Genomic DNA, 14,617 nt, shown 5'->3' with positions numbered 1-14,617 from the left:
TAACCTAACCTAACCTAACCTAACCTAACCTAACCTAACCTAACCTAACCTAACCTAACCTAACCTAACCTAACCTAACCTAACCTAACCTAACCTAACCTAACCTAACCTAACCTAACCTAACCTAACCTAACCTAACCTAACCTAACCTAACCTAACCTAACCTAACCTAACCTAACCTAACCTAACCTAACCTAACCTAACCTAACCTAACCTAACCTAACCTAACCTAACCTAACCTAACCTAACCTAACCTAACCTAACCTAACCTAACCTAACCTAACCTAACCTAACCTAACCTAACCTAACCTAACCTAACCTAACCTCGTCGAAGACGTAATAGATAATCATCGATGTCTTACGTTGTTGTTTCCATGTCACAATATCGCGTTTGGACAAAATTTATTTTTCATCTGGCGCCATCTATTATCATGACCCCAAAATACAACTTTTACTTTTTAACAATATCAATTTTTGTAATATTAATGCGCCGAAGAGAGCGCCGTCGTCTGGTTATATAAATTTAAAAAAAAAAAAAAAAAATGTGTTTATTCATTATAAGTATGATATTTGGGAACCCATTTTCAGTAAAGTGGGTGTAATTCACGACTGACACTTTTCGGCAATTGCCACGTCTATAAAGAGAGAATTTTTCTTTAAAATTATTATATAATATGTTACAATTTTAAAACGTAAGGAATAACGCCCTTGAATTTTAACTTCTCTTGTTTCCCTTCAAAATAATTTTCAACAAAGTTCGTATATTATACCAAGAATTCTGCCTCGTTTGTAGAATTACCCTTTTCAAAGAAACGATACCAACACAATACGATTATGGTTCTGGCCTGCTCAATTCTCTGACCAAAATCTATTATTGTCTTACATGGTGAAATCAAAAATGTAACCGTTTTTTTTTCTATAAGCTCTATTTTTATGGCATGAAACATAAAAAAAAAAATCTTTTGATCTATTTACTCGCAATAAATTGACATGGATATTGGGCAATCTCGCATGATTCTCAAATAGTAGTCGGCCATCATAATATTAGGTCCTTACATATGAAATTGGCGTTTTGTATGGGAGGAACAAAAAATCGAATATTTTTAAATATAATATATTTAATTTAATCAAAGTATGAACCATTGTTTTCTATGCACTTTTGCCATCTCATAGGTAGTTCATTGATCCCTTTACAAAAAAAAAATCAATTAGCAACAAAATTTATCGATATTAATGTAATCGTGACTTTTTACAAATTGATAAGTTAAAAAATGATTTATGTCGTTAATTGTGCATTATATATTTTATTAACAATACATACAAAATGAGCTGCACCAAAGAAATTTTCCCTTTTTTTCTAAAAGGAAAAGAAACAAGTTGCCACTTCATTAGCGTTTAGCAATTGTTTCGTCCAACATGTCATCTATCCGGTACGAACACTGATGATGGCATGTGGCTGGAAAATCAACCAATGCTCTACAAATTTTGGATTCGATTGAGCTTCCACTTTATTATTAACGATTTCCATTCTCTGGCTATTTCTTTGTTGTCGAAATTTAACTGATATTCTAATTTCAGTACGTGAAATGAAATACAATTGTTTTTCTATCCATTGACAATATCATGATTTTTGACAAATCAAACGGAATCAAATAAAAGTGGCAAAAATAAGTCAAAAACATTTAATCTTCTAGAATTCTGGGTCCATTGTCATTTTAAAATAATAGTTAAAGATAATAATAGTAGATAATCTTTATTTCTTCTTTCACATATACATACAAGGTTATTATGATTAAACTAAGACGATAAAACAGAGACTGGTAAAAAAGGCCACTGATGAGAATGAACTCCCAAATGTCAAAATAAACTATTTAACTTTTGACATCTCCTGACTCTCCGCTTGGCACCTGACCCTGGGAAATAGGAGAAAGGACGTGTACAGCAAATACTCCATACCTTTGAATATGTTTTAGTTATTTTAATGAAATAATAGAATATAATGAGCTGCAAAACTAATTTGTTGCTTTTATCCAGAAATGTCTTTCCAGATAATTCTTGTACGTTTTATTCGCTCGGACTTTCTTAGTTCAATTCTATTGTTAAAGCACTTTAAGACCCCAATGGCCCATACAGGACATATTATAACGGACATAGAGAGAATACAATGAAGTGGATAATATAATTTCATTCAAAATTACTTTTAAAATCCCTGATGTTAACCCGCTGCAATCGCCATTTGCCGCTTCAGACCTTGGATCCAGTGGCCTAGGAGAAGGGGGGTGTCGCCCACCCGGTCTCTCACCTTTAAGACCCACTAGTAGCCACCGAGGTAGCTTCGCCACTGCTTGGATCTGATCTGAAAATATTTCAAATAACCATATAAGTTACCCTTAGCAATTAATGTATTTCTATTTATATTAATTAATACAAATTTCTTAATCGTATATTAATGTTGATTAAGAAACAGAAAATTTATTAAAATAATAAACTTAATTCTGTTTTTGACCAGTGCAGTGCAGAGGTAGACTTAATTATAAAGCCAGCTTAAGGGAACACCGTAACAGATATCAGTATATTATATACTAGTTGAACTGGCAAACATCGTTTTGCCATGTACTTATATCATTTATGGTTATTGTCTCACTCGACATAGATAGGTATAGTTTGTACTTTTTTGTAGATATTTATAAGCTCTACAATTACTTAGAACATTTTATGGTTCTATCTTTAATATTTAGGCAGGTACGCAAAATAATTAACTTTTTGGTTGATTTTTTTACACCTTGTGTCCGAAAAACCCTAATATCTTACGGAACCCTTTTCTTGTTCAAAATTAAATATAGCCTATATTATTCGTGGATAATGTAGCTTTCGAATGGTGAAAGAATTTTTAAAATCGGTCCCATAGTTTATTCATTACAATCAAACAAACAAAGTTTTCCTCTTTATAATATTAGTGTAGATAACTAGCTGCCGCCGCGAACTTCATTTCTCTTTTCCAAGTCTACCTTTTCAGTACATACCAACGTGGAACATTTCGCTTACTACTCACTACCCCAGAGAGTTTTCTGTGTATTTTTTCTATATAAACCTCAGTATTGAAATTATAGCTTCTTAACTAACAAACAAAAAATAAGGGGTTCATGAAAATTCTATTTTTTTTGTCCACAGCAAAAAAAAATCAATTCAAAATCACTTAGGGGTTTGTAAGCTAGTAGCCGATTCCCACTTTCTGAATATGCATAAAAAAATCTCATAAGAATCGGTTGAGCAGTTTCGGAGCGATATGCGAACGAACATTGTGACACGAGAATGATATATATGTATAGAGATAAGCAAGCAAATATTCAAAAGCAAAAGAATATACACCCCAAATTACAGCCACCGCTGCCGCCCATCGTCACCACGAACGGGGACCGTAGGGAGAGTTTCAAAGCACGTGTAAATCTTTCTCTCTATTCTGAAATATTAAAAAAGGATTTTAGCTTAATTAAAGCAAATTGGCTTCGAGAGAAATCGGGAGCAGAAAATAAACTAATATTTTCTTAAAGATAATATTGTCTACAATCAAGCAGAATATTGATCGGGTAATAAGTAGGTACAAGAAAAATCGACAATTATTTTTCCAGAGCACAGAAACTATTGCTTAGTTGAACAGGCAATTCCAAGATATCGTCAAAATAACTCGTAAAAAAGGAATTTATGGATTATTTTGAGTGTTTTTAGCTTACATAGTGATAATACTACGTAATTAAAAACTGATAGGACTATTATGAAATTATAAAGTTTGTCCCTGTGGCGGTGTACTTTTATTGCTGGCAGCATTCCCCCGCTGTTTTACAAAACTTATTTTTTGCCATTAATTCACATCTACAAAAAGATAATTTTAAAACAGTATACCTTCTCAAAGTCATGGTCTGACTTCCAGGAAAACTCATCAAACCCTCAAATTGATATGATGAAATGGATCCATTGGCAGCCATTGCAGTCCCATTGGTACTTATACTGAAATAGATTTTGGTTAAAATGAAATCCTCGTTATCCTATAAATATAATTTAAAAAAATCATATTTGTATCCTAAAAATAAGGAAGTTTTTCAGCAGTGCTTATGTGTTCAAACATATTCAGTAAAGGATATTTTCCCTTGTTACAATATTTTTAAATTGCAATGAACCTTATAAACTTTTCACATGATAAATTTGTTATTATTACTAATTTCAAAAAACTAAAAATATTGTTTTACCTTAGCATCCGAGCCAGCAGGTAGAAAGTCGAGACTCAAAGCCAAAGAATAATAGATATATAATATAACTTGCTCTATTTAATGTAATCCTTTTTTTGTTAAATGATGAATTGAGGTAAACCTTATGATTATTTGAAGCATTAAAATTATCATTTTTATATCAGAACCAATTTTGACACATTCTCGATCATACATAGTTTTCAATTTTTTGGTAAATATTCATATTTTTAAAAGTATATTATATTATACTTACTTACTAAAATTACATACTACACATAATAATTTCAGAGTACCAAAATGTAAAATTCCTGGTTATTGTGGTTCCTGTAATATTACCTGTGAAGAAAAATATGTAATTTGTTTAAATGACCACAGCATCTAGATAAAGGAAGTCACAATATTTTAAATGACAAATAAATCATTATTTAATTGTTATCAAATCATCATCATTAGTTTAGGTATTTATTAAGCTTTTTATTTCATTTACTATAACTATTACTTTCTATACTTAATCTAATTAAAAATATTTGTTTGCAAATAATATTTAAGTAGATGTTATTAACTACCTCTATGTGGGGCTCAGACCTTTCAATAGGTTTTTAGTATATTTTAACTGTACTTATTTTATTTTTTGATGTCTTAAAACTATTGCGAGCATGATAAGCGCTAAACTGTAGTCAGCAGTAATTACTACATTGTTTTAGTTGTATATTATAATCCAAAAAATTAAATCAAATGTTTTTTATTTCACTCCATCCCAACAGTACCAACACCAATTCTCTGTCAGTTACCTTCTCTATAGAATATAGATTCCTTGCATGTTGTAATTCCTCTACCAAATTAATTTCTGAAAACATTGGTAAATTTACCTTTAGAAATTAATTTTTTTTAAAGATATCTATCCATCCTGTTAAGTTTATATGATGTTAGGTATCCCTTGTTTTGAGCGGAAACAATTAATATTTATAAGTTGTCTGTCCCACAAATATTTCACAAATACGACGAACAAAACAAAGATTTAGCTGTTAGTCTTTAACTCACCGTCATGTTTTGGTTTATATTATGTTTCTTGTATGTCAATCAATCTGAAAACATTGATGTTTTACATAGATTGTCAAATTTGTCCTATTGACAAACCATATATCCAAGTATAATTAATAAAACTTGTTTAATTATGTTGCCTCGTTTAAATCACATCATACCATTTATTACTTAATGCAAAAATCTATGTATATTGCGAACATGGAATATAATATTTTATAAAGATTTGACTGGAACGATAGTTGCGCCATCTTTCACTAGATGGCGCTATTTTTGTAAAACCGCATTTTAATAATAATAATTATTGTATGTATTCTGACATTATTAAGAAAGTTTAACTTAGTACTTTCACTGCGTTATACATTTAGTTTAAGAGATAACTTACTGCAATTTATTATTTTATTGGATCCAATTTACTGATTTGAAACACCGAAAGAAAACTGATAAGAGAGTTAAATTATTGTTAAAAGCTGTCATTTTCTTGAATATTATATTCACTCTATAAACGGCAATGAATTCAGACGTAGGACGTCTAAATTTGCGTTGGCAAAGGAGAGGGATATAATAATTAAGTACCTATCACAATATGGTAAATTAGCTACTAAGGAGATCTTCAATGAACAAACAAAAGTTATTAGTATTTTCTAGTCGCGTCGAGATGCTACTGCTGAGTTCCCATCCCAAATACAAAAGCTCATTTTGCTCACATCATATAGTGACAAGCAACGATAGCTAAGACACGCAATTTAGGAGCGTATGATTGGAAAGGTTCGCTCAATGAATCAGAATACTATCGTCGATCGGATGCAGACAGGCGCAAGGCAAAAGCTCCGCGACAGCCACTGATTGTGATTACGTTTTTTCATTCTGGAACAGACTTTATTAGTAGACCCCAGCTGTACACTGATGGACCCCTCTTTAGTTGAGTAATAAAGTACGTGCTCGTAGGGTGAAGGAAAATAACATATCTGACTGCAATATTATAAGAACACGCGGCTGTAAACTTACGGCTTCAGACATCAGAGGAATACGCTTACAAATAAAAAATCTTTAAGTTGTAGTTAGTTTTATGTTAAAAATATAGAAATATGAATAACTTGCAATTTGGGCCAGGAGAGTAGAGCCGTGGGCGTATAACCGACGTACAAACCCCGTACCAAGCCTACGGCGCCATTCTCGCCCAATATTCAATGTATCGTTATTCGGAAATACCTATTTCTGTATTTTATAAATGTATTATAATTGTATGAAATAAAATGCAACAAGCATTACATGAACTTCTTTAGAACAACACAGCTTGTACCGTCATACACTTTTAAAGGGCATCTACAAGAATAACCTCTTCGTTGTAGACATCCCCAAGTGCCAACCTCACGATTGCGATCGCTGAAGTGTACGTCCTCAATCTTTCCTAAAGAGTAAGTATACGGAATACATGGAATCGTTCAAGCGGCGACAAAATAGGCTTCTCCTGGACAGACATGCTTCCCGAGAGGCCGCATTTTAACCAACATCAGGAGCAAATGCTGATCGCTTTGAATCTACGACAGGTAGTCAAAAATATAATATATAAATTTAAGTTTTAATTAAGTTAATAATGCACCCTCATTATTATCTAATGTACCTAATATATTTTAGAACGTATTTTGATTTTGTTTGTTTGTTTTGTTTTTGTTTGAATAACAATACGAGTAGAATCTGTTTTAAGATGCTCTATGGTTTGTGCTCAGCATTTGTGGCGGGAATCGAGATGAAGAAACATTAATAGTCTGTGAATGAGACAAGTTTTACTGTATATATTGTAGATGGCTAAATAAATCAACCTGCTAATGCTGCTGCATAATGATTTCTTTAAAAAATATTGAAATTCCATAATAACCATATGGACATATAATTGTATGTTTAAGAAGCACATTAGGTATTATTATTATTATATGTCTCAACGATGGACAATGCAATGTACAAATATTTTTAATTCTATCAATCAAAATATACACTTTAGTTTTGTAGTTGAAAACACACTTTGGAAACAATAAAGGAAACAAAATGCATGAATAAAGTCAAGATATTTTTGATAAACGATCAAGGGCTGATCTAATAACTGTGAAAATGGAGAAAAATGCATGAAATGTTGAAATTAGGTCGGCTTTTCGACATCAAAAGACAATTTAAATGTTCCGGGAGAAATGAAGACATTTTGTAATAAGCCTGGTTCTGAGGCCAATCTTTAATATAGTCATAAAGTCATGAATGGAATTTGTATCCGATATAACAAGATGTTAGATAAATTTTGCACTTTGCCTTGGTGGTTAACGCAAATGGAGGTCCTAGGTTCACATCAAACAATAGTCATTCTCGTTACCCCAAAGAAAATAAATCCATAGCTGGCGCAACTTACTAAAGCAGATTTAGAGTCCTGCTGTATGTATTAATTGTAATAATAACAATTATAGTACACCACGAGACGAAGGAGCGTATGCTTTTGATTTACGTGAGACCTGGAGTCAAATAAAGTGCGCGCCATAAACCCACAGAATAAATAATCGTACGTAAAAGCCTCGAGTCGAGTTTTCCGCGCTTTTCTCATTTTTTTATTTCAATTTTCACATGAAAACTCTGCGGAAAGGTTTCACTCGAGTTGACGAATGTTGGTAATTTGTATTTTTCACTTGTAACCCACAAATGTTGTGTGTTATTCATTAAGTTGATTGCATTTAATATTAACAAGGATTCGCGGATTTTGGCCTGTTGCGTGTGTCTGAATAAAATATGCTTCATCGCCGTTGAATAATACTTTTGCCTTTCTCTTTGTAAGATAGGGCAAAGGTATGAACATGTCTTTATAATTTTATATTTACAATACTTTTCTATGCCAGTTTTGGATGTCGCCAAAAAGCAAGGGTTTTTGGGAGAAGCTCAATTATGCCTCGGTTTATGGTACGACAGAATAATAAAACACCCATTGTACTCCTTTAAAGACAATTTCTTTAAAGCTACAGCCAGCATCAGAATACTGGGTGTTGACAAATCTAATAACGTTCAGTTTCGCGGTTCACTTAAAGGAAAAGGCTAAATTGGCCTCCAAGAAGATTTGCGTGCTCAACATGGGGAGACGGCATTTCCATCAGGACTACCGCTTACAACTATCTATTAGTTCTACCCCGTATGGAGTACTGTTCTTACCTCTAGATTGAAAGGGAGATTCCTCTCCCCAGTACCAGCTCCTTTTACTTTATCGTAGAGCGATGCGAATCGAAGTCGATGACCAGTCATTTGTTCGGAAAAAAAAAATTGTCTTGATGCCTTGGTGTTTCGTAGAGAAGTGAGGTCTCTCTGCATTTCTACTGTATTTCATACGAAGAGTGTTCAGAGGACTGTTTGGATTTATTTAAGCTGAGTTTCATCTTCGGACTTCGAGGCAGATTACACAATTCCATCTGTATCATCGACAACAAAATATGTTTAAACACTATATCAATATTCAAGAGAAGCTTAATTAGAATACCAAAGTAATCTAGAGGCGTTACAACTCTGTATTTTTCTTCTTCAATATAATTGTTCACCCAAATAGACCACATAGAAATAAATACACTTAATGCTATTTAAACTTTAGGAAACTCACCGTTTTAGATGAACACTAATAATTTTGTAAGTTAATAAAATATAAGCTCCATTTTACATCGCGTCATGAAATATCAAACATCTTTCAGTCAAGTTTGGTTTAAATTTTTATCCACAGTTTAGTTTAAATTAAGTTAACGTGGCGTGGTGCATTAACCTTTTCAAAGTCCGTTTACTTTAAAGAATTTAGTGAATACATTCGTGTGTACTCAGACAGTAATTTTGCGAGCAGACAGTTAATATAGCTCTTAGTTTAGACTTGCATAGCTGGATGTCTAGATATTTAGGTTAAATGTGAATTCTCTATGATGGTTATTAACCGCGGTTTGGCTTCCTGTCGTAAAATAACCTTATTTAGTTGTAATAAAGCAAAATTGAATTAATCTATTAATAGAAAAGGGGCTAACGAATGATTTTAAGTGAAACTACCGCTCATGAACACTTAAATGGCCAGAAGGCTCGATTTCCGATTGCTTCGCCGAAAAAATATTATTATCTGATTGATTGATGTATAGAAAAGATTCAAAGGTTTTCTAGTAATTTTGTATTTATTTATAAAACACGGACTTTGTTTTTTACTCATTTCCCACTCTCCTTCTTGTCTTTTTAACATGTATCAGTGTTAGATTAAGTAAATAAAATATTTGTATAACGTCAACGGAATGATTCTTTAAGTGACAATTTAAGGATTAAAAGTGAATTAAATTGAAAAAATTCTAGAAAGCGCAATTTTCTATTTAGATGATTTAAATTTACCTTTTGTGCTAGTCTCGGGTAAAATAAAGATAAACTTGAGCTCTAACAATTAATTTCGTCTAATCTTCAAAGAAAGCGCAAAAAGGGCAGCCAATTCAACATGTTTTAAGCTAACGATTTTACAAAATTTCCACTCTGCAAACTTGTTTCAGTTTATTTTCTATTTTGATAATAAATAAGTCATGAAGAATTTAGAAAACATAGTAGGTCTGCTTAATATTTCATTTTTGCCGAATCATTAATGCCTTAATATTGATATTTTTATAATAAACGAATCGTTAAAAATGATTGCGTGCCCTTTCATTAATAGTCTTTTATTCGTGATTTCGTTTTATATCTGAATTATGAGTAAAAAGCCATTGATCACTTTAAAAACAGTGCTTTCCTACTGAATAATGCAATGTACACATATCTCTGTAAGGGATAGAGATTTAGATAATTTCGTCGGTATGTGATGATGTCACAAATACAACTAGACGATGTATAGGTGTGGAGTGTGGGCCGACGTCTATTTTAATCAACTCAGGTACGTGGTCTGTTTGTCATTGATACCAGTTATGAATCTAGGTATTTAGAAAAAAAACCTTTAAACCCATGAATAGGAGGAAATATAAAAGAAGAACGCATTTTGTCCAAAACCCAACGATGTCTGTAGTTTGAGTATTCTAATACACCAGCTAGGTCTGGATATCCAGAGTTGCTCCCCTCATGCTTTGAAATTAATTTACCTTTTTTATCAGTTCGTGTATTTTAAGATTGCTTGCGCATTATTTTAATTTTCATGTACCAATTTATCAGAGGGCCGAGCTTTGGCAAGCTTTTATAAATAAAGATATAAACTAGAACTACATACCACATAAGGTGCAATATCACGAATTGTATAGAGTTTTTCAAGTAATGGGTATTTTGATACACCCATTGAAATTCATATTAACAGGCACAAAACGGAATAGACTGCTTGATCACGGGTGGGTAATTGTTAGTGTGTAATCACCTTAACAGCGAAGGTTAATGTGCTCCACTCATGGTCAGTATTAGTCTGGCACCATGCAGTTGTTGTTGTGACGGCAGGTCGAGTGGTCACTATGTGGTTACAATATGTACAGTGGTTAGTGGTGATTTGTATTCCTGTATAGAGTCGCTAATGGAATCTGCTTATTGGATGTTCTTAAATGCTCAACTTGACAGAACTTCGTTATTACTCAGTTTAACATAGTAAAATACTTATGTTACTTTTGTGTGTTAAAACTTCCTCTATTTTTTATTTTACCGAATAATAATATAATCTAAATCATTATATTTTAGTTTTAAAACCGCTGTGGTTTGTATTAACGTAACCAATACAACTAGCAATGTGTGGTTTGAACCTAAAACTTTCCGACCTACCTGACAAGCTTTCACTTCTCAATCCGAGTTCATAAGTTCTGGAATTTGATTATTATAATTGACAACACATTTACTTCATCCACTGATAAACATCTCCCAAAGAGAATATTAGCTGTGAAGGTTTGTTAGCTACAAACCTTACTTATACAACTATGTACCTGACATGTACTGGTAGAATTACGTATTAAATTTTAAATAAAGTTTTTTTAAGACACAAATATTATAAATTTATTGTGATTGTTTAAAAATGAACGATTTCCTTTCAGACATAAAGATGCTGTTTGCGATCCTCTGGCCGATATCATTGGTAGCCTCGCAAGGGCCCTGCCCGACATGCGTCCGAGGCAACGGCACGTGTTACAACGTCTCATATGTCTTCGATATAGACGCACCGTTCCGAAATCGCGTAGTGATCCACAAATTAGCGCTATTAAGATCCAGCAACACCCTATTTTACAGTTTCGAGCCGAGAATCACCGACCCGGAGTATTACAAAGTGGGCTCAATAAATATTGATGATCCGACGAACGGCTCGGTCGTTTCTGTCGGGAAAATCATGAATTTCGGTACATTTGATCTCGACCAAGATAATGGATTGGTTTACTTGGGCGGCGGCGATGGCATATACGTCCTAGACACAAAGGTCGACAAAGTTGCACCCTACAGCTCCCGCGGTGACACAGTACTTAGTGTATTTTACAAGGGAAATGTCTATTTCGTTACGTATGGAGACTCCCGAGTCGTTAAGAAGAAAGGGGACAATTTCGAAGTTATCGTCGAACACACTATGCCACTGAAAACGTTTGTCGTCAATAAAGACTATGTTACCGTATGCCTGAGTACTTATGGCCTCTTTGCTAGTAAGAGAGATGAAATTGTTTGGTTGAGTCACAACCCATACTTTCGAGGACTAGCCGTCGATCGGCACGATGTGATATATACATGGTGGTTGGACGGAATCTATAAGGTTATTATAGAGAAGAATTTATCTGAATCTAGGATCTTCAAGGCGGTCTTTATTGACGACGTTGGGTCGCTCACCTTTGATTTGGATAATAATTTCATATTTACCTCCGGTAAGAGTCTGTACAGGCTGAATGATTTGAATATTACTTGTGATGGAAGCGAGAAGAAAAAGAAAATAAGGATTTAATTTAATTGTTTAATGTATGATTAAGATATTAATTAAGCCGGTACAAATTCTTTTTTATTTCATTATTTTTGTTTAATTATGCATTACTATAAGATTGCGCTTTTGTTTGTTTAAAAATTGTTTTACTTTATAAACGTACATTTATGTATTAATTTGATTAAATCTCGTTTAATTATAAAAATAATAATAATGTAGTTAAAAATATAAAAATAAACAACTTAATTTATATATTAAATTTATTGTAAAATACTAAGCTCTTTAAATAAATAAAATGAAATTGGAAGGTCTTTAATTTCCTACTAAAATTTACTGAAAATAATAATTAACTTTTATAATTAAAAACATATATAAATTTAGTACATATTATGGCTTAGCCTTTTAAGTGATTAGTTATAATTGTAATAGAAAGCCCTGCCCATTCCTCTTCTCCAAAGAAGGCAGTACAGCCTAATCATTAATGTACCCCATCTTGTCTTGTAGTTCGGATATTTAATGTAATGAGGCAGAAATTAAAAATAGTTTAAATTAACTTCCTTGGATGACACGACGTGTGAATTGGTTGGATTGCGTCGTTCATTCGACATCGGCCTTGCCCCTAATGACCTAATTACGAAGCTCACAAGTCACCGCCTTTAAATGGACATTCCTCACTCTATTTTATTCACATACCTATATTAAAATCACAGATTACTCGGGAATCCATTTAATTTACTCAACTATAAACTAATATTATAAAGCTGAAGAGTTTTTAATCTAATCATGAATAACATTTTATTATTTAATGTTTGGCTACAGTATGACCCGATTCCTTTTTAATCCTGTAAACATTACAAGAATCAAAGGCGAAACATGTAAACAGGTTTTCGAATGGGCTCCTGCCCTCTTTTGTCAGGAATCGAACCTATTGAAGTGGGTAAATAATATTTGATGTCGAACTTTGAATGACCACTCAACGTGAGGACCTTCAAACATTTTAAATCTTTCTGGCGTTCAAACATCGCTAAGAGGAAAACTCAGTGATCCGACCTATTTTCACAACAAAAAAATAATTCAAGCTACAAATACGCTTGAATTGTTATTTTTATGTATTTACATTATACATATAACATACTGCCCTATTTTTTGTGCTTTGGAATCGACCTAATTAAATAATCATGTCCTTATGGGAATTCTCTATTGGCTTGACTGGCTATGCAGATAATTCTTCCTTCGGGTATACCTCATTTCTATATTTTATTTACTATAAGTCTTTTAATAAAGACAGCTTCTCATTTGAGGCCTTTTTCATTGGGAAATTCTTTAATAGAAAATACACTTACTAAACGTCGGTCAATAATGGCGATTATAATATTCGATTTCTTCAATTCTTCTTATTGTTTGAAATTCAAATATATAAACATATCATAACTGGAAATTGTACTCTCGATTAAAAACACAAAATAATGTTCCTAAAAATAATATAACTGAATTCTACATTTCTTATAGCCTCCAAGTTGTAATGCGAAATGTGAAATCATAAAGAATAATATTTTTCGGGTCTGTAAACGATTCCTGGAGGCACATAATAAACAAGCTAATCTCGTTAAAGCTTAAACATCCCAACGTAAAAGTAAAAAAGATTCAAAACATACGAGAAAATTCATCTCTGGAGTCCATAAAAATATTTATCCATCAATTTCTGAGTTAGGCAAAGATGAGCGAGGGGAAAATAAAGAGGTGTACTCTCGCTTTTTCAACAGGCACGAATCCGAGCACAGAATTCTCAACGCGATGGCAGGTGACGTGACATACTATGATATTAATATTAATTAAAAATGTAAATACTATTTCGCAATAGTTATTTATATGGCTATATTTTTTTATGCCTAAATGTGTTTAAGAAGACACTGGAAGGGTTAGACTCAACACACATAACTCTTCACAAGCAGACATAGAAAAATTATTGTCACATTGCCTCATACTTGTATTGACTAAAATTAAATAAGTTGTTCGTAGGATACGGCCCTGTTTGCGTAATCATCACAGGGCTTGCCTTTCACGAAAAGTTAAAGGCGCGTTATAAAAAATGCAAAGTTATTTGCCCTTTGTAACCCGCCGTAGTCGTATTGTGTTCTATACCTTACACTCCATGCTTTAAATTCGTTAGTAAATTGAGTTTTTCGTAGCTCGTTTACCAGTTCACTTCATAACTACCTCAATTATGTGAAGTATTATATTATATTATATTATACGCCTTATATCTGATGCAGAACAATTTTAAGCAAAGTTTGTGAATCAAGAAATTGTTAGTTTCTTAGTTTAGTGTTAAGGAAACTGATACGGTTTTTATGTTTGTTTGAAATTGATCTGCTTAAGAGTTGCCCGAGTTGTTTCGAAAGTTATGCAAATACAAATACTTTAAAATTATACAATAACA

At 32.8% G+C, this 14,617-nt stretch overlaps 1 protein-coding gene and 1 long non-coding RNA gene across 6 annotated transcripts; one reads left to right on the top strand and one right to left on the bottom strand.

Annotated features, from left to right (window-relative positions):
• Nucleotides 1-1,750: 1,750 nt before the first annotated feature.
• LOC123690305 lies at nt 1,751-5,435 on the bottom strand. Of its 5 annotated transcripts, XR_006750996.1 has the most exons (7): nt 5,286-5,435; nt 5,036-5,091; nt 4,498-4,580; nt 3,901-4,005; nt 3,370-3,460; nt 2,199-2,356; nt 1,751-1,913 (listed from the first exon to the last, which is right to left on the bottom strand). It is a non-coding gene; the product is annotated as an uncharacterized LOC123690305 (long non-coding RNA). The 5 variants fall into 5 exon arrangements; XR_006750997.1 differs by lacking the exon at nt 5,036-5,091; XR_006750994.1 differs by lacking the exon at nt 5,286-5,435 and having other exon boundaries at nt 5,036-5,279.
• A 5,269-nt stretch (nt 5,436-10,704) lies between these two features.
• Nucleotides 10,705-12,295, top strand: LOC111000401 (ommochrome-binding protein-like). Its single transcript, XM_022269816.2, has 2 exons — nt 10,705-10,770; nt 11,315-12,295. The coding sequence occupies exons 1-2, from the start codon at nt 10,761-10,763 to the stop codon at nt 12,199-12,201; spliced, it is 897 nt and encodes a 298-aa protein (XP_022125508.2). The 5' UTR covers nt 10,705-10,760; the 3' UTR covers nt 12,202-12,295.
• The last annotated feature ends 2,322 nt before the right edge of the window (nt 12,296-14,617 follow it).

This window comes from Pieris rapae, chromosome 23, assembly GCF_905147795.1.
Source record: "Pieris rapae chromosome 23, ilPieRapa1.1, whole genome shotgun sequence".
Lineage (NCBI taxonomy): Eukaryota > Metazoa > Arthropoda > Insecta > Lepidoptera > Pieridae > Pieris > Pieris rapae.
Note: the sequence above shows the minus strand (reverse complement) of the source record. Positions and strands in the feature narration are given on the sequence as shown.